This window comes from Scleropages formosus, chromosome 9 (genome assembly GCF_900964775.1).
Source record: "Scleropages formosus chromosome 9, fSclFor1.1, whole genome shotgun sequence".
NCBI classification, from domain to species: domain Eukaryota; kingdom Metazoa; phylum Chordata; class Actinopteri; order Osteoglossiformes; family Osteoglossidae; genus Scleropages; species Scleropages formosus.
This window is the reverse complement of record NC_041814.1, coordinates 11,934,480-11,959,608: the sequence shown is the minus strand read 5'-3', so window position 1 is coordinate 11,959,608 and position 25,129 is coordinate 11,934,480. Positions and strand designations below refer to the sequence as shown.

At 39.0% G+C, this 25,129-nt stretch overlaps 1 protein-coding gene across 4 annotated transcripts in view; it reads left to right on the top strand.

Moving 5' to 3' along the window:
* LOC108923524 (collagen alpha-1(XXIV) chain-like) overlaps positions 1-24,687 on the top strand; it is an 83,405-nt gene extending 58,718 nt beyond the window's left edge. For 3 of the 4 annotated variants that reach the window (XM_018734317.2, XM_018734316.2, XM_018734314.2), the window contains 31 exons: positions 171-215; positions 1,368-1,412; positions 3,710-3,763; positions 4,575-4,628; positions 4,715-4,768; positions 5,878-5,931; positions 8,947-9,000; positions 9,142-9,249; positions 10,006-10,059; positions 10,399-10,506; positions 12,291-12,344; positions 13,068-13,121; positions 13,226-13,282; positions 13,936-13,989; positions 14,575-14,628; positions 14,768-14,821; positions 16,372-16,425; positions 17,087-17,194; positions 17,450-17,557; positions 17,913-18,020; positions 19,827-19,880; positions 19,987-20,049; positions 20,145-20,198; positions 20,492-20,527; positions 21,053-21,088; positions 21,423-21,449; positions 21,911-21,976; positions 22,264-22,432; positions 22,559-22,668; positions 23,113-23,328; positions 23,435-24,687. In XM_018734317.2, coding sequence (XP_018589833.2) covers positions 171-215; positions 1,368-1,412; positions 3,710-3,763; positions 4,575-4,628; positions 4,715-4,768; positions 5,878-5,931; positions 8,947-9,000; positions 9,142-9,249; positions 10,006-10,059; positions 10,399-10,506; positions 12,291-12,344; positions 13,068-13,121; positions 13,226-13,282; positions 13,936-13,989; positions 14,575-14,628; positions 14,768-14,821; positions 16,372-16,425; positions 17,087-17,194; positions 17,450-17,557; positions 17,913-18,020; positions 19,827-19,880; positions 19,987-20,049; positions 20,145-20,198; positions 20,492-20,527; positions 21,053-21,088; positions 21,423-21,449; positions 21,911-21,976; positions 22,264-22,432; positions 22,559-22,668; positions 23,113-23,328; positions 23,435-23,584 — 2,316 coding nt within the window. In that variant the 3' untranslated portion in view covers positions 23,585-24,687. The remainder of the gene's footprint in view (positions 1-170; positions 216-1,367; positions 1,413-3,709; positions 3,764-4,574; positions 4,629-4,714; positions 4,769-5,877; positions 5,932-8,946; positions 9,001-9,141; positions 9,250-10,005; positions 10,060-10,398; positions 10,507-12,290; positions 12,345-13,067; positions 13,122-13,225; positions 13,283-13,935; positions 13,990-14,574; positions 14,629-14,767; positions 14,822-16,371; positions 16,426-17,086; positions 17,195-17,449; positions 17,558-17,912; positions 18,021-19,826; positions 19,881-19,986; positions 20,050-20,144; positions 20,199-20,491; positions 20,528-21,052; positions 21,089-21,422; positions 21,450-21,910; positions 21,977-22,263; positions 22,433-22,558; positions 22,669-23,112; positions 23,329-23,434) is intronic. The other variant, XM_018734315.2, reaches the window with a different exon arrangement.
* Positions 24,688-25,129: the final 442 nt, after the last annotated feature.

Genomic DNA, 25,129 nt, shown 5'->3' with positions numbered 1-25,129 from the left:
GACATTCTCTACTGAAATGTAGACGACAGACTATACAGTTTGGATAAGCTATTGCTGTATCAAAAAAGCTATTCATAAACACACCATGCAATGACCTTGCTTAATAAACAAATATCCTTTGTAGAATATTTGCTGAAACACTCACATCCTTTGTTCTCTATACCTTTTAGGGAGAACGTGGAGTAATGGGAAAGAAAGGAGAACCTGGATTTATTGTACGTACCCTCGATCGCTGTGCGAAAGAAAGCGTAAAAGCCGGCATTAAGTATAGATTGAGACATTCCTGCGGAACTAGACGTACATGTCAGAAACACCTTTTGTTTCAGATTTCACCCATTGCTAGAGGGGCTCTGTTGAGTTGTTCCGCTGGTGATGAGACAGCGCCTGAAAGAAGCTTGAGGATGCAAACCATGATAAATGGAACTAAATCTAGCATCATTCCCTTTAGATGTACCATGTAAACACAAGGCCATTGTGTAGACGTTACTTTGAACTCCCTCCCAAGCTGTTTGTGTGGGTAGTAATTGTGACATTGGCCACCATCGGCGTCTGGTTACACGCAGAACTTCGCTGAAAAGTTCTTTGGAAATGTTTGATCACGAAAAAAAAATCCCACCACAGTATTGTTTCTCATTTTTTAACATTTGTGTTCATAAACATCTATGGAAGTACTAATACGCAATTAAATACGAGTTATATGTGTATGAGTCAATTTTTATTTTCCTTACAATCAGCAGACAGTAAGATAAGCATTTCAGGGTAACCACATGCTGAACCTCCATCTAAATTGGCCAATTTTATGGAGGATTTTCATTAAATGTCTGTTTACCAAGGTTGCAGCTATGATGAAAAGAAGGTCAGTGAGAATAATTGCGGAAGTCATACTAATAGTATATCATTTTGGAGTCATCTACTGGATTTTATTAAACAGAGTGCTGGATTATGTGTCCTTGATGACTTTCATCTTGTTGACTGGTGTTTCTGTTAATCTGAAAAGTATACAAATCATTCTAAGAAGGAGCAGAGCTGACTAGATGGAGTCTATTGGTGCTATATACATATGCAGGGAACTGTGTAGTACAAGTATGATATTATATATGTACTACTAATTTAGTATCATTATAAGGTTGACTGGCACAGGTATGACAGATTTTTCACAATTTGCTCAACATAATTTTGTGGTCAGGTGAGTTTTGTTTTGGAAAATTTAAATTCAGTAAAGTTTTTTTTTTTTTTTTAAATCTGTTATAAATTACTGATCAAAAAATGTGCTCTTGTATGTCTATGATGATCTATGACTTAAATGTAGACCACCAGAAACATCTTACTCAACCAGTTAGGCTGAAAAGATTTGATCCCATTTTCAGGGAAAGGCTGGCTTTCCAGGGGAAAGAGGTCTGCCTGGGATTCCAGTGAGTACAAATCAAACTCTAATTTTATCTCAAGCAGTTATAGTCTGAATACACTTTGTGTCGGAAGGACTGTGACATACAGTAGAACACTTAGCTAGAAAAGACTTCAAAGCTGGAAGATCAGTACTTCATAACAACTGCATTGGTCAGTAGTTTTGCCATTGAGTTAAATCGCTCAGTGAACATTTAAATGGTTGTGAAAACAGTGAAAATGCAACATTTCAGAAGATACCAAATTATGAGACCTTCATTAATTTTTGAATGGATAACACTGTGTGGAATGGTGTGTTACTACAGGAAGTTTTCACATCTGATCAATAATACATCCACATTAGTCATTCCAACTGCTGCTGTAGGCAAGATATAAATTCACTTTTCATAAATGTGAACTCCTAATGTTATTAACTTTGTGTTTGGACAGCTGTGAGGCTACTTTTCCATAGCAGAGAGCTTTTCTGTTTTGCCTAAGGTATTTTGTTCTTGGCATAACATTTGACAGAGGTGTGGAAGTGAGGTACTTTAGATATGCTTCCATTGCACACTGTACACATACATGCTAGAAACAGCCTGTCCTGTTTGGTGTCTGATGCAACTATTTTCAGATTGGGATTCCTTGTTCACACAAGTTTGCCCGTAACCTAGGGTGCACAGATTTCCACAGTACACATCCATATCTGTATACCAGTTCCATTCAGCTGATCTGTGGAATTTTGTTTCCCATGTATAACGATGCTTGAGGGCATCTGGTAGTGGTGCCAGGGAAGACTGCCAGGACCACCTCCTCTTTGATAATTTAATGAGGGTTTGAGGGGATGGGAGGTGAGCTCTGTCGCTGTGTCCAGGATGCTGCCTGTGGAGAAACACCTCAACACTGTTATTATTGCCAGCACAGAATAAGTGGCCTGTGTTGTGTTCTCCACAAATGCTATTTTTGGAAAGACTGACCTTCCCTCCTGTCAGCGTTCTCAAGAATCTAGGCTGCCATCTAGTGAACCCTGCATACACAGAAAATACACTGAAAAAAAGGCCTAAAACACTGTGTGATCTGTTTAATGCAGTTGGTTTTTCTCAAGGTTAGGCAAAAAAGACACAAGACGTTATGTAAATAAACGAGCCAAAAGAAAATGTAACCAAATTTGTGAAGGGTTGGAACAGAAACGGAGTATGATTCAGAGTCTGCTCTGTGATTGAGTTACTAATTGAGCATGATTCCCTGTAGTGCATGAAAGGGTCCTGTTCTGGCATATCATTTATGTTTCAAATTCAAAATAACATTTTAGAAAAGGCTGTGCCAGCAAATCCGTTCATCAGCTATCAATGGCTCTAGAATGCCTGGGGAAAGCAGTTAACATTATGACAGATCATTTTGTTTTTAATTAGTATTAAGAGGTGTTCTGTTTTTGCAATCGAAACAGTTCTTCTTGTATTTGAGAGGGGAACATTGCTCTGTACTGGTAGAGAAATCACTTCCACTTTTTATATGAAACCAGAACGCAGAGAGAAATTGAAAGCTACTGCGTAGCATGTGCTACCTGAGTAGGTATTTCCTACCTTCATGATTATCATTGGTATCGACTCTTTTTACGCTGTTGTGGATTTTTGCTCTCTGTTGTTTGTCATCTGCAGCAAAGCACTACAATAAGAAATTGTTATTGCAATAACAGGCATTGTTAACAAATACGTTTATACCTGTAAATGGTTTTGTTTTTTAAAGCGGATGAAATTTCACTCTACGTCTGCTAACGCTCGAATATCGAGTGCAAGCGTCATTGCCGGGTGACACCGTGTCACAGGGGTTATCGCTGTTCTCTCGCAGCACCTGGCCGGCACAAGAGGATGTGGGTTCAATCCGTACTCAGTGTGTGTGGAGTTTGCATGTTCTCCCTTTGTTCATCGGGGTTCCTCTCACAGTCCAAAATTACGTGCTTCAAGACAGTTGGTGACTCTAAATTGCCCATGTTGAGTGTACATAGCACTGAATGTCACCTTGGGTGAAAGGTGATAGGTAAACACACTGTAAGTTGCTTTACAGAGAAGTGTCAGGTAGACATGTACTTACACATTTTTAAGGGCTTCTTTGATGTTGTGTATATAGTGTGCTTGCATGCATGTGGCTTTTAAAGCAAGAGTTAAAAAATTGTACGTTTCCAAGTTAACATGGTTTAAAACATTCGTGTAATAGGAAAGATATAGTCACATGTTGTTTTGTTGGGCCAATTTAAATGTTCTCTTCTGTACTTCCAAATCTTTAAGAAGTATGGAACATACCAGTTTAAAGTATCTTTTTTGTTTTGTAGGGGAAACCAGGAATTCCTGGAAGTGCAGGAGAGAGGGGAGCATATGGAGAACCAGTAGGTTAATCTCCCGTGAATGTGTTAACTTTGTCTTAAATGGGGCTATTTTAAGTTATTCCCACGTGTTTTTTTTTTTTTTTTTTTTTTTTTTTTTTTTTTAAATTGATGGTTGTATACAGCAAAAAAAGTAAAGCTGACAATGTGACTTGTCAGGAAGATGTCTAAGAACATTTATTTGAGTGTTGCCTTTTGGATGAATTACTTAAACAACATGCCTGCAGATCAGTTCTCATGCTGAGGAAGAATGGAAAATTTTGAGAATATATTTACAGTAGATATTTGTGGCCTTTCTTGTTCCCGGCATCCATTATTAGATATGCATATAAATGCATATTAACAGAACAATAATACCCCCTCTTTGTATGTCATTAATAATTTTTGTTCAGTTGCGATATAACTCTTGTATATAAACTTATATTTGTGTGGTTAAAAATCAGCTCACTGACAAATTTTTGATTCTCTCACACACACACACACACACACACACACACACACACTGGCTGAAGCCACTTGTCCCACGCGGGGTCACGGCAAGCCAGAGCCTAACCCGGCAACACAGGGCGCAAGGGGACACACCCAGGATGGGACGCCAGTCCATCACAAGGCACCCCAAGCAGGATCCTAACTCCAGACCCACCAGAGAGCAGGACCCGGCCAAACCACTCCACCAGCGCACCCCCTGATTTTTGATTCAGAAGGAATAAAACATTATTCATATTGTCAGCATAGGGAAGGCTAGAATACCAATAATCCCTTGATGAGAAGAAGGTGATCAAGTAAAACTCCAGAATCCTTGTCTGTTTTTAAGGGACCCAGAGGACTCCCTGGGGATCCAGGCCCAGAGGGTGAAACAGGCCCTGAGGTAACCTGTCAGTAACGCCAGTCTTTCCAAAGAAACACTTCTCAGGCACAGTTACACTAAATTCCTACTTCCTTCCACCTCTCCAGGGACCTCCTGGGCCAGAGGGGGAGCAGGGCCCAGTGGGGGAGCCTGGGTTCAAGGTTTGTCTTTCAGATATATTAGTGTACTTTTGTACATTTACAACTGTTTTACATATGAAATATATATGTTCACAAGATTTTTAATACAAGAGGCGTGAAATGCACATAATAGATAAAAAGATAAAGATATGAGTGGAAGGAGTAGATTAATGCATATATTATTTTCATTTCTAGTTTAACTTTCTATTCAATAGTGCCTTTTTTAATAGCAGTACACAGTTACGTAAAATAACTTCTGAAATATGCACAACTTAAATATATTTTATACTTTAATAATGACATGTAATTAACAATAAAAAAACAGTGAACAATGAATAGATCAGGAGTAACTCTATAGGAGAAACGCAAAAGAAAAACAGAACATTTTAAGCCTGGATTTAAAGGTTGAGACGGAAGGTGCCAGGCAGATTATTCAAGAATTTAGGTGCTCTAGACACCCTCCAACTGAAGGGTCATTTGTACTTAAAGATATCCAGCATCTGAGGATCATCAACAATTTTCAGGAATATAAGAATTAATCACATCACTAAGGTGAACTGGAACAAAATCATTAAATACCATATATGTTAAAAGGAGGACTTTGTAATCTGTTCTTAATTTAACTGAAGGCTAGTGTAGCAACTTAAAAGCTGGTGTTTCCTAATCCCGATGACAATCCTAGCAGCAGCATTCTGGAATAAAATGAAGTAAAAAATTAGTCCTTGAGAATTTAGAACAGGAGGAGTTTTATCAGACTTTAAATATAAAAAGTTATTTCTTGCCCACTGGAAAGACCAAGCATGTGAGGGCTCATTTGGTTTTATCAAAGCATAGAACTGAGTATTGTCTAGCATAAAAATGAAAGTTAATGTTATATTTTTGAATAATAACCCCCCCACTGACAGCATATAGAGCAAGATCTTCCAACACTGAATCTTGGGGAAGGTCATAACTTAGACAAAAATGAAGGCTTCAAGATACGAAAAATATCAAATATGTGTGAAAGATAACCTAAATTAACAGAAATTTTATCCGTATTTTAAAAGCTATGGCATATAAAAAACCATTTTAAATGTAGGCATGTGGCTCTTTTACTGGATTTTTCTACACTCCTGTCTTGTTTTTTTCAGGGAGAAATAGGACCTGCTGGAAATGAAGGAGAAAAAGGACAACAAGGAATAAGAGTGAGTGCTTTAGAGGAGATATTGCTTATCATGTTATAAACAGATATCCTAAATGGTATGAAGAGTTTTTTTATCGATATTGTTCCTGATGTAGGTAGTTTTGTAGTTCTTCCAATGAAGTCTCCGCCTACCTGACTAAAGTAATTTATTCCTTAAAAGCCCTTTGTAAGGTGTATTCTCTATGCTCTTTCTCTATTCTGTACCCGCAAGTCTTTGCATAAAGCTGTAATAGTTCCTCCTTCAAGTAATATAATTTCCTCAGTCAATTCACTGTGAGGAAAGAACAATATAGTCTGACACACCTTCCATAAGTCATACATTCCTGAAAAACTGTTCTTAAGGTAAATTCTCAAAAGCCAAAGATGTGATCACCATAGTTTCAAAGGTAAAAAAATTTTTATTCACTCCTGAGCCCCCAGACTATCACCTGTTTAGGGTAAAATATCATGATTTATGACCATGTTACTCCAAAAGTAAATATCATCATAACACAACATAAGAAGGCAATTTCCTTTCCTTCATTACTCTGTAATGCTGTTTGACAGTTTACCTATGTTTGTTTTGCACTTTTGTAGGTGTTTCATATTGCACACTTGATAAAGCATGAGTTTTCTGCGGGTTCTCCAATTTCTTCCAGTCGAAACAGTGGCGTCACTAGCCTTCATGTCACCCAGTAACTCATGCTGTCACCCCCCCCCCCCCCCCCATTGACCTCCTCCCAGACCATACAGAATCCTTAGTAATGTTTTTGGTACTAATGATACTCGTAAATCGTAATTCCTGTATATCACTGAATGTAATGGCAATAGTAGTGATATAAACAACTAACAAAATTAAAATTACACCTTTAAATTATATCACATACACCGACTAAATGTATTTACATTTACATAGTTTCATGTGGTTAAAGTGAAAATTGGGTAAAAAAAACAATAGAATTCGAAGTAAAAATGTTTAAGAACTACATCAAAATTATGTTTATTTTAACTTTATTGATATAGGTTCACAAATATTAATTATCACAATAGTATCGCTGAAACACCAGAAAATTTTACAAAATCAGCGACTATAGAAACACCAGAAGCAATGAAAACAACAGTGCGTGCTCGTAGTGCGTGCAGACGACACCACGTGATTCGAAGTGTCATTGTAATTGGGTAATAATGAGAGCTTTGACCGGAGCACATTAGAAGGTTCATAAAGTAAATTAGCATAGAGTTTTCGCCTTATAGATATATTGATACATATAACCTGGGCTTACGTGTTTTTGTTGTTATAACTAACTACAGGGATATTTTTACAAAAATTAATAAATTTCTGCTTAAAACTACACAAAAATTTCATAGACAGTGGTGTCACCCGCTCCGGTCCGCACCCCCTGCACCCCCTAGCGACGCCACTGAGTCAGAAGACATGGTTTTCACTTGAACTGGTTACTATAACTATCCTATGGTGTTTAAATATGTGCGTGCTCTGCTGCTGACACCGCGTGTAATGCCAAAATATGGAAACCATATCTAACTTTGTTACCATAGTAACTTTATGGCATATGCTACAAAAACTTGTGCTTGCACAAAATTTAATAAAACACACACACACACACACACACACACACACACACACACACACACACACACACACACACACTTTCTGAACCGCTTGTCCCATACGGGGTCGCGGGGAACCGGAGCCTACCCGGCAACACAGGGCATAAGGCCGGAGGGGGAGGGGACACACCCAGGACGGGACGCCAGTCCGCCGCAAGGCACCCCAAGCTGGACTTGAACCCCAGACCCACCAGAGAGCAGGACTGTGGTCCAACCCACTGCGCCACCGCGCCCCCCTTAATAAAACATATTATACTAAATGTATGTAAAAATAGAGGGGGTGCGGTGGCGCAGTGGGTTGGACCACAGTCCTGCTCTCTGGTGGGTCTGGGGTTCAAGTCCAGCTTGGGGTGCCTTGCGGCGGACTGGCGTCCCGTCCTGGGTGTGTCCCCTCCCCTTACGCCCTGTGTTACCGGGTAGGCTCCGTGACCCCGTATGGGACAAGCGGTTCTGAAAATGTGTGTGTGTGTGTATGTAAAAATATATATTGTACTTATTTGCAGATATAGAAAAGAAATTGTAAAAACACGACTAAAAAAAAATTATGGTAGGAGGTTATCAGGATTCATCTATCCTGCGTTTTATGCACCTACTCGAGTGATGAACATCGGTGCATCCAGTGGATAGTAATAAACTAGGTTTACTTAAGAATCACATGTCTACAGTCATTTCTCTTTCTTTTAATGTAATGCACAAATTGTATTTTTGCTGAAATGTATGTCACTTTGGAGAAAAGCATCTGCTAAATGAATAAAGGTCAATGTAAAAAGACAATAATCACACATAAGTGTCACCCTTGTAAAGAAATCCTTCTACGACTCCCCATCTTCATGCGGGTTTCCTCCTGGTGCTCCAGCTTCCGCCCACAGTCCAAAGACATATATTAGGTGAACTGGTGACTCTTCCCTGTGTGTGTGTGTGTGTGTGTGCATGTGTATTAATGGGTGAATGACTGTAAAGAGTTTGATGCAGTGTATTTAACACTGCAAGTCACCTTGAATAAAAGTGTCAGCAGCGTACTAGGGAATAGTCACAAAAATTCTTTTTGAGAAAAACATCTGCTAAATGAATAAATATAAATGTCTTGGATTGTTAAGATGTTGAGAGATGTATGAAATCCAAATTCACTTCTCATTAATGTGATGAAATACCTCATGAGTCGAATGAGCCTTTCTTGGGGTATGGCTGTATATAGCTTATGTTTCTATACATACATTTAAAACCTAAAGTAATTTTTGTGTCACTTTAATTGTGGTCAGGTTTTTTTTAGGCACTATTAGAAACCATTTCTACAACGTTTTTTACCCGTGTAATTCACCCAGCAGCTAAGAACTCGCGCTAATATATCAGTCCACTTATAAAGTATTAGTAAAGTGTGTGCACAGAATGTAAATAATCTGTTTTCTAGGGTCCGCCTGGACCAGTGGGTGAAGATGGTGCTCAAGGAAAGGATGGACCTAAGGTGAATCCTTAAAACCGATTTCCTGTTTTCTGTTTATAACAAAAAAGTGGTGTTTTGAACATTTGTTATCATAGCTGCAAGTACTTATATACACTTCTGCACAGTAACAATCAATCAGTGTTAACTGTCCGATGCCTCCAGGGGAAATCAGGAGACCGTGGGCCTATGGGAGAACAAGGGGACAAAGGGGATATGGGAGACCCAGGGCTTCCTGGAATTCCTGGGGAACCTGGAAAACGTGGCTTCCCAGTGAGTATCTCAGAGAGATGGCTTGAGACTTCCAAGGAAAACTTGCCAGATATTAAGAGAAGCCCTTAGACCAACAATTGCACACTAAGCTGAAAAAGCCTGAAGGGGGCAGCCGTCCTTCTAGACGATGACAATGATGCCTCAGAGCAGTTATGCAGATAAATTCTGGGTTGAACATTACATCAGCCCCAAGTAAGGCCACACTTATTTTTACAGTATTCACTGAGGAGTAGGGAATTCAAGCCCATGATCTTAGCCCTGGATCTCAAGTAATGTCTCTTGAGACTATTGAGTCTATTAAGTTGTTTTTTGTATAGTTTTAGCTATGGATTTTTTTCCCATAACTCTTATTTTTTACATGTATTGTATAAGCTCCCTGTAGATAAGGGGGCACCAGAACTTATGGAAACCGAGCAAGAACTGACAAGTTTCAAGTCGGGCACTAATTCTTGCCTTAAGTGGAGAATAATTATGATGTGATGCAAAAAATAAAAGTGGAAAAATATTGGTGAAATTATTCACTTCATTGGCTAAACCCCTGAATTGATTTTTTTTCCTGCTCAGTCTGTTCATCCATCTTTATAGCTTTATTTTAATTTCAGATGCTGGAGGTGGATGTGATTAAGATATATGCAATTAGTTAAATTAAATGAGCTTGCCTTCAACATGTTTGATGTGTTTTTTCATATTATTTGCCAGGGCTGTACATGCCTTAGCACATAAATTAAATATGTGAATTCTCATGTCCTAAATTAGGGTCCAGAAGGAAAACAAGGACCTCCAGGTAACCGTGGCCGTCATGGGAAGAAGGTAACTTTGGTTTTTAGTTTCTGAGACAGCATTAGTAAAGCTCCTAAGTCTATAAAATATGTCTGTTCTTCACCAGTATGTGTCACTACATAACTTTTTATTACAAGAATTTTAATGTTTATCACAAACTGAAAATACTGTTTAATACTTATAGACCTCCCCTCCTGTTAATTATTCAGAGTGACTCACAACTTTTCACCCAGTTATATGGATGGACATTTTTGTATGAGCAATTAATGAAAAATATCTTACTCAAGTGTGCAATCTCAATATTGTGTTGAAACAGCGACCTTGACCCTTGACACTTATGCTTAACGCTCATGTCACCTGCTACCTCAGGGTGACAAAGGGCTGACAGGATATGCTGGTGAGATCGGAGCTCGCGGTGATGCAGGACACCCTGGTGAAAAGGGACCAAAAGGTACAAGAGGAACCAGAGGACCTCTTGTGAGTGTCTGCTTCTTCTCACTTGAGTTGTATGAGATACCAAGTAGAAAAAGGCACGAACAGTATAAATAAGACTATTAATGCTATTCCTGACATTCGACTTCGTAGATTCTATACTCTTCCTAGTGTAGATGGCAGAAAAATGAAGTTGTAAAGCTGAAATTTAATGCTTTTTTAATCAAATGACCCGGGATTATTTTACTATGCTTTATCATGCTTTTATCATAATCCATTTATTATTTTAAGCTTTCATAATCATTGGAAGTCTTATCCGTTCACTAATAACTGTACAAAAGTAGATAATTACATAATGCGTTTAAATCAGACCTAATATAAGTAGGATTTTACTGTTTAAGTTTAAACATAGTTCTTTATATACATTAAAGCATAGGCAGGGTAATAGCTGACTCAAGTCTGTATCTCCCAACATACTGAAGTCATAACCCAATCTTGCAATTCTTTTAAACATTGAGGGTCCTCGTATATCTCAAAACACAATGTAAATAGTTTCTAGTCTAGTCCTCTCTGTCACCTTCCTGCTTCTGCCATTCATCCCCTACAAACAATCCAGAATGCTTTTGCATGAGTTGTGTTTGACCTGCCAAAGCATTTCCATGTACCTCTCCTCTTCATCTTGCTCCAATGGCTTCCTGTGGCTACCATTATGTAGAGGATATACAGGAAGTGGTGAGGAAATGCAATGCAGATTTTTTGAGGACTTTGTTTCATGGTGTGAATTAAATCATCTCCAGCATAACATCAGCAAGGCAAAAGAGCTGATGGTTGACTTTGGCCACTTTAAAGAGCCTTTGTGCCTGGTAACCATCACCTCCTACATATACTTGGAGGTGCATTTCAACAGCAAACTGGACTAATCACACAGAATGAATTCACTGTGTAAGAAAGGACAGAGCAGGCTCTACTTTCTCAGAAGGCATAGGTCCTTTAATGTATGTAACAAAATTCTCCACATGTCCTACTAAGCTGTAGTAGCCAGCATCATCTCTCTCAACATCTACCCTGGTGAGACCTGTAAATTCAACAAAAAAAAAAAATAAAAAATCAGTTTCTGACATATGTCTGACCCAGCTTGATGGCGCTTCAGTTCATTTTCTTTGGGTATAACTGTGTTACCTCATATGTTATGTGCACCTTGCTGTTACATATTGTGTATTAAGATGTTGTGTTTGTGAATTTCCCTGCAGGGATTAATAAAATAACTATCCTATCCCATCCTAGCCTGAAAAACCCTAGCTACAGCCTAGAAGAGTCAAAACATTATTTGCCTATTATATAAGGTCTTTTAAGTTATCTTTAGATTTTTTTTCTTTTTTTTTGTAAACAGTTTCAACTGTTTTCTAATCTGAAAACTGAAAAAATGATTCATGGATGTTTATTAGACTTGGAGTTGTTTTAGCTGTAATTGCTGCTCTGCTTTAATGATTTAGTGCATATTTGCATTTGGAATCATTTTAAGCTGACATATGATTCCAAGTGAGACCCAACAAATGTGCTATATATGATTTTATAGTACAAAGACAAAGCAAACCATACCAGTGACAGCTATAGATATTAAACCGGGGAAGACTCTGGAGGAAAAAGAGAAGCCAATGTAAATGAAAACACAAATTTATTCCAATACAGGAAAAGGCAATTTCCTTCAAAAGTTTATTTTTGAGAGAGTACGGACATGGAAATGTTCTTTCTTTATTTTATATCATGCTTGTTCCACAGGTTATGTTTTTGCATAAACATTTATGCTTCAATCTGTATATTGTCTTCAGGGCCAATTAGGTGTGATGGGTCCTGAGGGGCAGCCAGGTATCATGGGATATACGGTAAGTTTGCTTTGTGTATAGCAGCCAGTACATATGCATCTGGGCACTAAGCTATACTAGGGAATCCACCAGTCCATGCCCAAGAAATCATTTCTATTCAACTGTGTAGTGCCAGTCTAAGCGGTATGTGATACCTAAGATATTGCCATGTTTGGTCTTTAACAGATCTGTTTTGGAGATGTACCATAATGTGCACAATATTTATGTGCATGCAGCAGCTGGACTTAAATTTTTTCTCTCTGTTTGAAAATCATTTTATATACAGTAAATTCAGCCCAGTTTTCACGCTGGTCTTGAAAGCATATCATGTTCAGTCAATGTATATTTGTGTTTTGGTCCTTGAATATGGCTACAGAGAATGTGTACAGGAACAGTTAATGCACAAGCAAGGCCTGTGGCTTATTTTTAAAACACAAAACATAACTTTTTCAGTGTTACTACCTGGAAAGTGGGCAAAACAAGAAAAGATAAGCAATCAGATTATGGCAAGTTATTATAGAAGTTATTTGACTATGCCATATTTATTTGCATCGTAAAAATCCAAGACACATCACACATAACATTGATACATCATAAGACATTCTCACTGACCATTCCTGGCTGATTTTCCCTTCTCTTCAAATCTGCCCAGGATTTTAGTAAAGGTTGCCAAGGAAGGGGTGTAGGTAGGAATGTATCTGTAACTACAATACGCTGATAAGGGCAGGGATGTTCTCTTTACAGGGTCACATAGGCAATCCAGGGTCCATGGGACCACCTGGCCCCAAAGGTGAAAAGGTAACCTGAGCATGGATCATTTACTTGAGTTCATTTAGGCTTATAGAATAAATATTCCCGTTCAATGTTATGGTAAGTGTTAATGAAGATATTGATATTCTCAGGGTTACCCAGGAGAAGATAACAAAACACCTGGACCACCCGGGCCCTTAGGTGAACCAGTAGGTCTTGCATTCTTTAAACTTTCCAGTACTAACTAAGTTGATCCTGAGGCCAGTTTGAGACAAAGGCAGTTTTTGTCGCTTCATGAACCAGAATTATTTCTCACTGGATATTAAAATTATGAAGAAAATCTGCTTTACTCAGTGAAGTGGAACAACTGCCCAGTGGTGTTTCCTTGAAATGATACAAATGAGGTTCTGTAGATGAATGCCGAGAGTGAAAAAATCTTTGTGAGGACACTGACACTGTAAGAGAGATTTATGATTGTATTTCATTATGAAGTTTAGACAGAAGACCTGAAGGTCAACCTTTCCATCATAAACCTGTTTGTTTTCTGTTATTGGTCCTTTTGGAGTTAATGCTATAAATTTGTCTGAGAAATTCACATTGAAAAATGTTGCGATGTTAGTGCGACGATGTAGCTTTATCTTTATTAGTTTTTGAGTCAGTCACAATGGTCCAGAGCGAAACCCAGGAGGTACAAGATGTAAGACAAAGTATTACCTAGATGGGACATCTATTCATAAATGTGCAACACATTAAATCACAATAAAGAAGGTCCACAGAGAAGAAAACTGATAGCATTTGGCCCTTCCTCGTGTGTGCTTTTGACAACTCCATTGTCACAGTGATGTTCTTTCTGCTTTGGCAGGGTCCTGCTGGTGAACAAGGAGAGCGGGGAGAGCCGGGGGATGGGGGCTATCAGGTAAAATGAGTCTCACCTGCCACTTACGGTTTACTTCCACAACTGAAAAGCTCCATATCCCACGTGTAAAAAATAAAAAGGACCACACAGGTGATTGTCATATTTTTCATGTTTTTTGGCTTATAACTCTTGCGTGACTTGGCACTAAGAGCCATTGAAAGACCCCACACACTACCCCCCCCCCCCCCCCCCCCCCCCCCCCACTACCACCCTGATTCCAGTGAGTGAATTTGAAAGGTTCATATCAGATAAAAGAGGTGCTGGATAATAAGGACAGATGCATATCGATTGCATTTACACCGTCCAAAATGGTATCGCTGTACAATTCTTATTTGAAATGTTTGGCATTGTTGGCATTTGCTTGAAAGAAATGGAGAGAACTTGAAAGAGATTCAGAATGTGATCCTGATTTCCATTTCTTTTATATCTACCCAAAAGAGATCAGTAAAGCTGCACAGCTATTGTGCTAAATTACCGTTTATTTTTAACCCATTTCACATGATAGAATCAACGGCACTGCCGTGTCCTCATTAGCAATATTATGTTATGTTAATAGTATTTACCTCTATTTGGTGTTTGTTGCAGGGTCATATTGGCATCGCTGGCCCTAGAGGTCTTATTGGACAGCAAGGACCACCGGTGAGGCTTTGTTGATTTGAAAACTGTTGCAATAACTGCATGCTGTATCGTACATCCTGTCATTCTCAGCAGTAATCCTGTTTGTAAAAAATATTCCAGTTTCAGTTAAGGTGTGTGGTGTCTGCTGTCTGTAATGCAGGGAAATCCTGGGGAACCTGGTGAGCAAGGACCCAAAGGAGAGAAGGGAAATCAGGTGCGAGGATGAACCTAGAGGCAGCTGTTGCTCAACATGCTTTCTATTCCTCCAGTGTAAACTTGGAGCAAAACCCTGCAGATTGATCTGTTCCAGCTGAATTCCTCAATAGGCATCTATCACTGTCAGCTAGATAATCCCAGATATCCCTTTTTGGATGTAGTTACTTGCCTTTCAGTTCCGTGGGTGAGCACATGTTTAGCCAAGACTTTTAAATACAGGTCTTGGTTCATAGATGGCCGTGCTGGAATTAAACTGTCACATTAAGCCTTGTCTTCTTTTGTAATTGTTTTGCATGAGAACATTGTTTATTCAGTTGGGCTTTGTTTCCTTTTAATAGCTTTGTCTTGAGGTGCTGTGTGAACAGCAGAACTACTGTAAGAAATGTATTGAATTTATGCAGTGAGCCAGAGTAATGCAGCATTTTTTTTTTGGCGAAAGAAAATAGTTCTGTGCTTCGCCACCCACACTGACATTAATTGGGTGGCATGTTTTTTTTTTCTTTTTTTGTCTGTGGAACATTTCTTTTTTAAATCCCAGGCATTTTGAAAATGATTATGTGAGCCTGACTAATTCTAGTTTTCATGTTTTTGTTTTCAGATCTTATGAATAAGTAAATATGATCCAACTTATTAGAGCAGCAATGAATAGAAAGTGAAAAGTGTATAAAGCCAATCAAAATAATTTCCATTGAATACTTTCAGTGTGTAAAAATTTTAATATGACCCAAGGCATGTTTTGAGCAACGTGATATTCATTTATTTTTGGCTGTAAACATTTCATGGCATAATAAAAGGGTAATTTGAACTGTCCCTGCAGTGAATGAAAGAGTAGGTGTTTTATTAGCTATATTTTGGCAACTGGCAGCACTTTTTACCTCTGTATATTGTTATGAAAAAAGTAATATTCAAAAATGTGTCTTTTCATGATTAGAAAGTTGTAACACTGATAAAAAAAAAATCATAGTAATATGGAACAAGGATTAAATATTGTGTGTATCTATATATATATATATATATATATATATATATATATATATATATATATAGAGAGAGAGAGAGAGAGAGAGAGAGAGGAAGAATTCAGTTCATTGAAACAAAGAGAATTAGTTTTCCAGTTAGTCCCAATGGTGTAGAGCGAAACCCAGGAGGTACAGGATGTAAGACAGAGTATTACCTGGATGGGACATCCTGTCAAAAGGCACTCATACACAGTCACACACAGAAGCATGCTAAGAGCAATTTTGATTTATCATTTCACTTGAAAAACATGTCTTTGATTGTGGGAGAAAACCCACAAAAATACTAAATACTTTCTGGCCAAATCAGATTGTAGTATTACAGCACAAGAGCCACAGAAAAGTGTATTCTCTATAATGGAAAGAATTAAAGAAGGGCATTTTTGCAGTAGATCTGGTCGAATGAGAGATTGCGTTTCACCTTGCAAATTCCCCATATTCCTATGCAAATAAAGACTGTTTATTATTGCTCAAATGCCAATATTCTGCTTGAAGCTTCTGTTAAGCATTGCATATTTTATTTTTTTTCAAGGGGCTAAGAGGAAAGAAGGGAGCCAAAGGTCCTGCAGGCAGTGTGGGTGAAGAAGTGAGTAAGACCAGAGTTTCTCACATTTAGCTGACACTTTTCTTCAAAGTGACTTACATGTTAAGGTTACAGTTATTACAGGCTTACAAATATTTACCAATTTATACAGCTAGGTACTTTTAGTGGAGTAATTTTAGGGTAAGTACCTTGCTCAAGGATACTGCAACTGGAGGTGGGAAATGAAGCCTTCAACTTTTGGGTTAAAAGACAGCTGCTCCAACTACTACGCTACCAGCTGTCCCTGAAAACTGTTCTCTTCAAAAAAGAGCCAGCTGTTCTTTTTACACAGATCAAGGGCTTGTGTCACTCATACAAAGACCCAGTTGCAGGAATAGTAGAAGGCTGGATCTTACTAAATCAAACAATTTGTGACTGTCAATCAATGATTCTATATAGAATAAGAACAGCAGATACTTATTTGTTACAGCATGGAATGTATTGTACCTGTAATATGTTTTTATCTGGACCTTTGATAGGACTGAAAGGTTTTGCTTTATTTCCTGCTATAAATGTATAAACACACTTTATCAATGACAATTTGGTATGCCCTAGTTTTCCAGATGTTTTGCAGAGTAGAATTACACAAAAACAAAGTGGAGTAATTACAATAGCAGTGCAACTGTGTGTCTGAGCAATCATGCATGGTTATATTGATTTCCAGGGAGCCTTGGGCCTACCTGGACCAAGAGGCATAGCGGGTTACCCAGGACCTGATGGTCCTCCTGGGCTTCCCGGGTTACCAGGGCTGCCTGGAAAAAGTGGAGATGTGGTAGGCATTTATCCTGGCTTCATTTGCCTTTGTAAACTCAGCCCAACTCTAATAATGGGGAACATCACTCACCTCTGAGTAACTGCCCTGGAAATCTTTTTTAAGTCTGTGGTAAATCTTTATATTTACATTTACATGTATTCATTGAGCAGACGCTTTTCACCAATCAACTTGCGTCTCAAAAAACTATTTCAACAGTGCAGATATTGCAAACTAAGGATAATCTCTTGGGTGATGCGTTGTGTTGCTTCACAGGGTCAGCACGGCACTGTTGGTATTGAGGGGAAGGCAGGCCTTCCTGGACCCCGAGGTGAACCCGGACTTCCTGGCGTGACTGGAGAAAGGGGGCCCCCAGGACAAAAGGTAATTTTTTTTATGGGCACTGGAACTACCATACCTTAAACCAGTGTATAGTGTACTGCTATTTTTTTTGGCAAGCAATTCTTTGCAGTGAAATGGTCCATGTCAGAAATAGTTCAGCACTGTCATTGTACAATAAACATGAAGATGAAGATTAAGATTTCTGACCTCTCCCATGTTATATTTTGTTCCATTTTGCTTTCATGTATTCTCATATTTCAGCTAAATATTTTGGTCAAGGCCTATGGAGGTAACCACAAGAAGCTGCTCATATTCCTACATATTCCAAAGATTCAAGGTGCTGTTAGTAACAGAAATGATCACCAGTGCAGTTATTATTGGTTATGTCTTTTTTCAGGGTGAACCTGGGCTGCCAGGGGAAAGAGGACCTCCAGGAAACAAGGGCTTAGAGGGCGTGCAGGCAGACCAGGGCAGGAAAGGAGATGTTGGGAGTAAAGGACAGCCAGTAAGTTTTGGTTAGGAAAAAAGCTTTGTATAAACATAAGTAAGTGTCTCTGAATTCCTCTGGTTTTATTTTCCATAAAATCCACTGGAACTGTGGTTTAGTGTGACTTTCAAGTCAGACATATTTTCAGTGTTTATATCCAAAGTTTATCCTGTTGACAAATCTCAGTATTTTCAGGTTAAGTACCTTGCCTAAAGGTGCATTAGGGTATCTCTTAGAACTGTCAACCTTTAATCCACGTCCTTAATCATTATGCTACTTACTATCTCAGTACAGTAGACTTTCTCCACGGTGTTACTTCCTCCAGAAGTAGCTGAATTAGAGTGACAGAGGATCTGGGTGGAATAGAAGAGGAGGATACATTACTGTCAAGGGTGTCTATTAGGGCATGCTTCAGGAACCGCATTCAGATAGTCTGTTTTCTTACATAACTTTATTAACATGGAGCCTCCCTAATGGTCCATTTCTAAGTTGAATCCAGCAGGTTCAATCTGGTAGCAGAGTTTGACTAAATACAATGAGCAAAAAATAGGACAGGATAAACATGGACTCCTTTGAAATGTGATGCTGGAGGAAACTTTTAAGCATACCCTGTACTGCCAAGAAACTTAAAAATTTTTATCAGATCAGGCTGGTACCCTTGTTAGAAACATAAATGATGAGACCAAGTTTATTGAACCTTGAGCACATGGTTTCAAGATCAGACTTTCTCTAAAAGCCTGTACTTCTGAAAATTTAAAGTAAAAAGAAGTATCCAGGTGGATGGACTCGGTCATTTTGCCACTGGGCACCCTTCTTTCAACACAAGTGAAAGACAGAAGTTTCTGGAGCCACTATGTTTATGTGGTCGCCAGGAGTCGACATCAACTCAATGGCACTTAACATCAACAGCAACAATGCCACATTATGTAATTGTCTTTGTTGCTGAGGTGTTGATTTAGCTCTAAAATTTTATTGTGTTTTAATGAGCTAGTCAGGGCCAGAAATGTAGATCATTATTTGCCTTTAGTGAAAAATATTCTATTAATGACTTTTTTCATTCTTTAGTTTTACGACTGTATTGTTAAAGCCAAAACATATATAAAAGTGACTCTCCTGTTATTCAGTTAATTGAAATCATTATCCACATTGAGTCTCGGAATGGTGGTCTCGACTATGGCATTGTTGACTTTGGGTCAGTTCTGATATGAAATGTTGCTGCTGTGAAAACCTGAATTACAGGGCTAGAGATGGAAGTGGTGAATGTCTATAAATCTGAGTGAGTTACAATATCAACATATCAAATGAAGATCATATAACAGCATAGCATCTGCTTGTTTTGCAGAGTGAAAGACATTGGCAGTGATGTTGTGGATTTTAGTTTGTTATATCATAAACATCCATGAACCAGTTCTTAAAAATGTCTGCATTCTAGGTTTATGCTACCTCACATCTTGTGTGTCTGGAATAGGCTCTGCACCTCTGGATTGGAAAAGCAGTGACTTATAATGAACAAATAAACATGGCATTGAAAGACGAGCTAGAACTCATGTTTTTAACAAATGTTTTAAAATAAATTAATATTATGGTTGTCAGGTATAAAGAAAACTTTGTTTTTTATTTTAAATAACTTTAGGTAATGTTTTTCCATCTAGGAGCACTTTATTTTTTCTATAGAAATAATAATTATATATTAGCCCTATTAATTTATTGACTCTTCCCTCTCGCACATGCATAGTACAATAAACATGAGGTCATATATAAGATGCAATTGTTGATTTAAACATATATTAATAACAGATTTATTAACCACTTTTCTTTCACCAGGGAGAATCAGGGGACCTAGGTTTCCGTGGTTTACAAGGATTTCCAGGCCCAAAGGTTAGTAAAAGTTGCTCTGGGTACCTGAAGTGTTATCAGCAATCGTCTGCTATCATCAGGACTTCCAGTCAGAACAAGTGACCAGTACTTTCTTTACTGAAAACAGGGTCCAGATGGGGATATAGGTTTTACTGGTACACCTGGTCCTAGAGGTCCTGCTGGTATTGTGGTAAGATCATGTATAAAACAAATATCATTCATATAAATTTGCATTCAGGCTATCAGTTTGTGTTATATTCCCCCATCTCTATCCCTCTATTGCAGGGAAGCACCGGACCCGCTGGTCCAGTTGGCATGATTGGGCCAGTGGGAAAGCCTGTAGGTTTCCACATTCTCAGGTTTTTTTAATCACTAAGTTAAATGATCTGTGACAAAATGCTGTTTTGTGTTCAGTTTGTTCCTGTCAAATTAAGACAGTTATATTTATCGTTATTCTGCGAAAACGTTACTTGTCCTGTTGTTCATCAATTATGCGTACTTCTCAATAAGTCATACTAGGAACAAATCATTATTTGATTGCTTGGTTCTTTCTGCATGAGTGTAAGATAAATATTTGAATACATGCATTTAGTACAAAGATGGGGATAAACAGTATCTTTGTTCTTTTACAGGGACCCAGAGGCAGGAAAGGAAGCCATGGAGAAATGGTGAAAAATTTGTCTTTTTAGATAAATGTCTGATGCAATTATTTGCTTCTTGGTAGTTTTAATGCAGCTTCACTGAAGCTGTTGCTTAACCATAAACCATATGAAGTGTAATTTCATAGTTACTCTTGCATGGCAGATACACTGGTATCACCTGAAAGCACTTGAAGTTGTGCTTTTTGTTTAAGTTCCAAACAAGCTTTGACTGACGTAGCTTTCTGGAGCACAGCAGTAGAGCTCATTCTCAGACTTGATCCAGCAACCTTTTGTTTACAAATCCTTGTTTAATATATCCGATGGGGTTCTAATATCTTGCTGCAAGAGAAAAACAGCACTGTTACTATTATATAAACATCTGTGACTGCATTGAATATACCACATCTGAAATTCAGAAATGTGGATAAATAGTCCTCCAAAATCACATCTTTCCCATTATACCTTTCCTGTTAAAAGTTATCTTTTATGCTCGCCAAATTATGCAATCATTGGAGTCGTTCATAATGGGCCTCTTTTCTGTGTTGCCTGCAGGGACCGCAGGGACCTCGGGGGAGTCCAGGACCTCCAGTTAGTATACACACATACAGAGAGAAAGAGATTTTACCTACAGTATATATACACATACTTGTATACATATATACTGCATATATATGTATGTATATTATATATATGTACACACACATTTTCTGAACCGCTTGTCCCATACGGGGTCGCGGGGAACCGGAGCAGGTCCAACCCACTGCGCCCCCTCTTTATTATATATATATATATATATACAAGTGTTTTGTTGAAAACAAAGTATCTTTACCTTCTTACATAATTGCTGGTTTCCACATATATTGTGATGTCCCTTTGGTGCTGGTCCCACATGTCGGTATGTGTCTTTTTTGTTTCCCCTCAGGGTCCTCCCGGAGCTTCAGGTCCTGTGGTAAGTTGTCACATAAATATGCTAAGAGGTCCATTGCCTGCTCATGACTTTGCTGTCTACTAAATACTAGAAGTTCAGCTCCAGAAGCGGAGAGTAACAGATTCTTAAAATGTCATCGGGTTTGTCAAAGACAGGCTTGGTAAATTTGCTGGCTTTGCATCCGAGACCTGCACTGAGCAAGTGTGTAAACACATCCTTAGAATATTTTGGTTCCTTTATGTTTAGTGGCCCATTCATTCTGGATTGAAGTTTCACAAAATAAATAATTAAAATAATTAATAAATAATTTCAGTAGGAAAGCTCTTTATAGGTAAAGGTGTCTTACCTGAGAATTCCGCTTCTGTGTGTCATTCCCCTTCCATGTATGTCTGTTCATGTTAACCCTGTCCTGTGTCTGTCTACATGACTATTTGTGCTCCACAGAAGAAAATAATAAAGATAATGTACATATTCCTGCACAGAAACAAATGGATCTTAATACAGCTATTCAAGCCTTGATTGAGTCCAACTCTGCATTGCATATGGAGGTAAATATTCTATTTATGTCAAAATAGCTTTAAATGTCTCCCCTCAGTTGCTGTGTGTTTGCATTACGCTGGTTTGCGTGTGTTTTACTGTAAAAATGTCATTAATCACTGGGCAATGTGGGAATTCAGGTCTGACTGAGGGGGGTACAGTGCTCACATTTGCAAGGTATGAATTTGTGGTAATGGCTGGGGCACTGTTTACTTTGTGATCTCTGCTGGATCCTGACGTTCTCTGTGCACTGTGCTGGGTTTCACGGGCCGCGTGGACAACTAATGCAACGGCGCAGAGTTACCAGAACACGGAGGTGACATTGACGGATCTCAGCACCGAAGTCCTTAAAACTCTGCGCTACCTGAGTGGTCTGATCGAAAGCATGAAGAAACCTCTGGGAACCCGCAACAACCCTGCCCGATTCTGCAGGGATCTGCTCGACTGCCAGCAACCCTTGTCAGATGGTGAGAGCAGCACCGTCCACCTTTTTTTCCCGCTGGAACTGGATCTTCCTGACGTGTTGAAGACTTCGGAGAAGAGACTGTCTAAATGGAAGCTTAACTCTTATTATTGTTTTTGGGCTTATGTAGGATGGTTCTGGATCGATCCCAACCTCGGATGTCCGTCGGATGCCATCGAGGTCTTCTGTAATTTTACTGCTGGTGGACAAACATGTGTCCACCCGGTAGCCGCCAACAAGGTATGCATCTCCTGTCAGACACTCAAGCACCTTTTAGTGTGAAGTTCCCAGAGAGATGTTTTAATAGCCACATTTCCACTGAATTGTCATAATAGCTCCTTATTTATACCAACCCTCCGCAACATAAATGACTGGAATATTAAAGTAACTCTTCATGCTCAACATGTGCTTCTTTTTTTGTTTTTGCTCTTAAAACTTTTTAGCAGCTACCTAGTTTTTTCATTTTCCTGTGATGAAAATATATTATTAATTGTTGGCACCCTGTCAACACTTTTTACAAGCCTTGAGAGTAATAGTGACAGTTTTTCAGCTGCTAAGTTAATGAGAAACAGGAGGTAGCTGGAGCTCATGATACAGAAGTTTCACCAACTAACGTCCAATGTGGTATTTAGGGCTGTGTCACTGTACTGCGTCTGCACTGTCTTACCCGCGATCCTTCCATAGATGGAGTTTGGCATCGGGAAAGTTCAGATGAAGTTTCTCCACTTGCTGAGCACGGAGGCGACGCAAAGCGTCACAGTCCACTCTCCGAGTGCTCCGGGGCCGAGCGCCACACGTGCGGGAAGCCAGCCGTCCGATCTGCGCTTTAAGGGGTGGAACGGACAGACTTTTGACGCAAACACATTACTTGAAACACGTGTGCTACTAGACAACTGCGAGGTAATAACAATGTGTTGGTCGTATTGCAAAATTCAGGAAGCGTCCACCACCGTGCCTCATGTTGCACACTTGAGTTCTGTTGAAATTGTGCCTTTTCTCCATTCAGACCGAAGACGGCCACTGGCACCAGTCACGCTTCTTGTTCCGAACTCAGGACAGCCACCAGCTCCCCGTAGTGGACTTGAGGGAGCCCGCTGGCATCCACCTGGACCTACAGCAGCGCCGTCTTGAGGTGGGACCAGTCTGCTTTGTGTGAGGCCACCACCACCCCCACCTCGCTCGCTGCGGTCCCGTTCGGTGGAGAGACGCTCTTTGAGTCATTTTCTGGAGCGCACCCACAGGATGGTCACCAGCAGAGCCCCATGGAGACAGCTCCGGACCATAGTGATGTGAAAGAATAGTGTCACTAGAGGGTTCAAGGCCCACTCTTAAAGGGGCAGCACAAAAATATATACCAGTATGCATCAAAGTGTGTCAGTCTGAAAAGCGAATGTTTTATTTTGCAGTGTTGTCAGCGAAATGCTCCCAGAACTCAGGGAGAAGCGAGTCTTCTCCTACCCAGCAGACTATTGCGGTCAGCCGGACATTGTAGGCTCAAACCCATGAGCACTATCCACTATCTACACGAATACTCACGAGTGCAGTAGCTGGTGGATATTATTATTGCAGTTTTCATACATATATTTTTGTATTATGTCCACAAGTGACATATACATCGAATCAGATGGTGCTCTACCTCCACAAGGTTTTGCCTTCAGCCTTACTTAAGGTGCTTGTATTTAAGGTTTTATTTCACGTTGTATGTACTGGTTACATCAAGAACTGGTCTACTATTCTTAATGGAATTTAGGTCACTTAGTTCACATACTTTATTTATATGGCCTTTATGTTAACAAATCACGTCACGTTTCCTTTCCACATTTATATGGAAGGTCGCTTCCAGTGGCAATTCAGTCATGGTGCTGCAGTAGTTAATCCATGAGTTATAGTTTTCCTGTGTATATTTTGACATATAAGATTAAATATTTATATCATTTTTACTTTAAATACCGTGCCTTAATAAATTATACTGTTTCTTGAGATTTATGTGCCCCTCTGGAATTTAGCTAGAACTATTTATGTGTAATGTTGGTTTCTGTGTACACACATATATGTGACTGTACAGTGTGCTCTGTGTGTACACACACACTTAAATTTCTAAATGTTTCTTATTTGCTTTATATTATAGGCTAATGGAAGCCATAACCAGAAAATATTAAATACAGTATCATTTGATTCCACGCAAATGTCACTTCCAAGTGTAACTACAAAGCTGCGCTGGAGAATAACGTGAATAATAGATTATGTAAATATGAAATGTGCTGAAATAAAATAAACATTTTGGAATGTTTACAGTATTATATAAGTCATTAATGTTCAGCTATATGAAAAGATTAGCGATCAAGTACTTTTTGGTTTTGGTATAAATCAGTTTAACAGTTTATCAAATCTCATTAAATGAAGACACTTAAAACACTGTTGGTTTAACTATTGTATGATAATTATTATGTTGGTTCATCCATACCACCATCCTACCTTCTTTTAATAAACAATAATCATTTCTTGGGTTATTTCCCAGTTCCTAACCATTGCCATGAGTTCTACAGAGAAGACTTGGGTCTCTGCTATATGTATGTCTACTAATCATCTGTGCTGAAGCTGTCCAGGGAACAAGAGAAGCTCTGGTGCTAGGTCACAAATTAGAATTGCACAGGGAAAACATCTAACTGCTTTCAAACCTTTCATAACATAATCCCGGGAA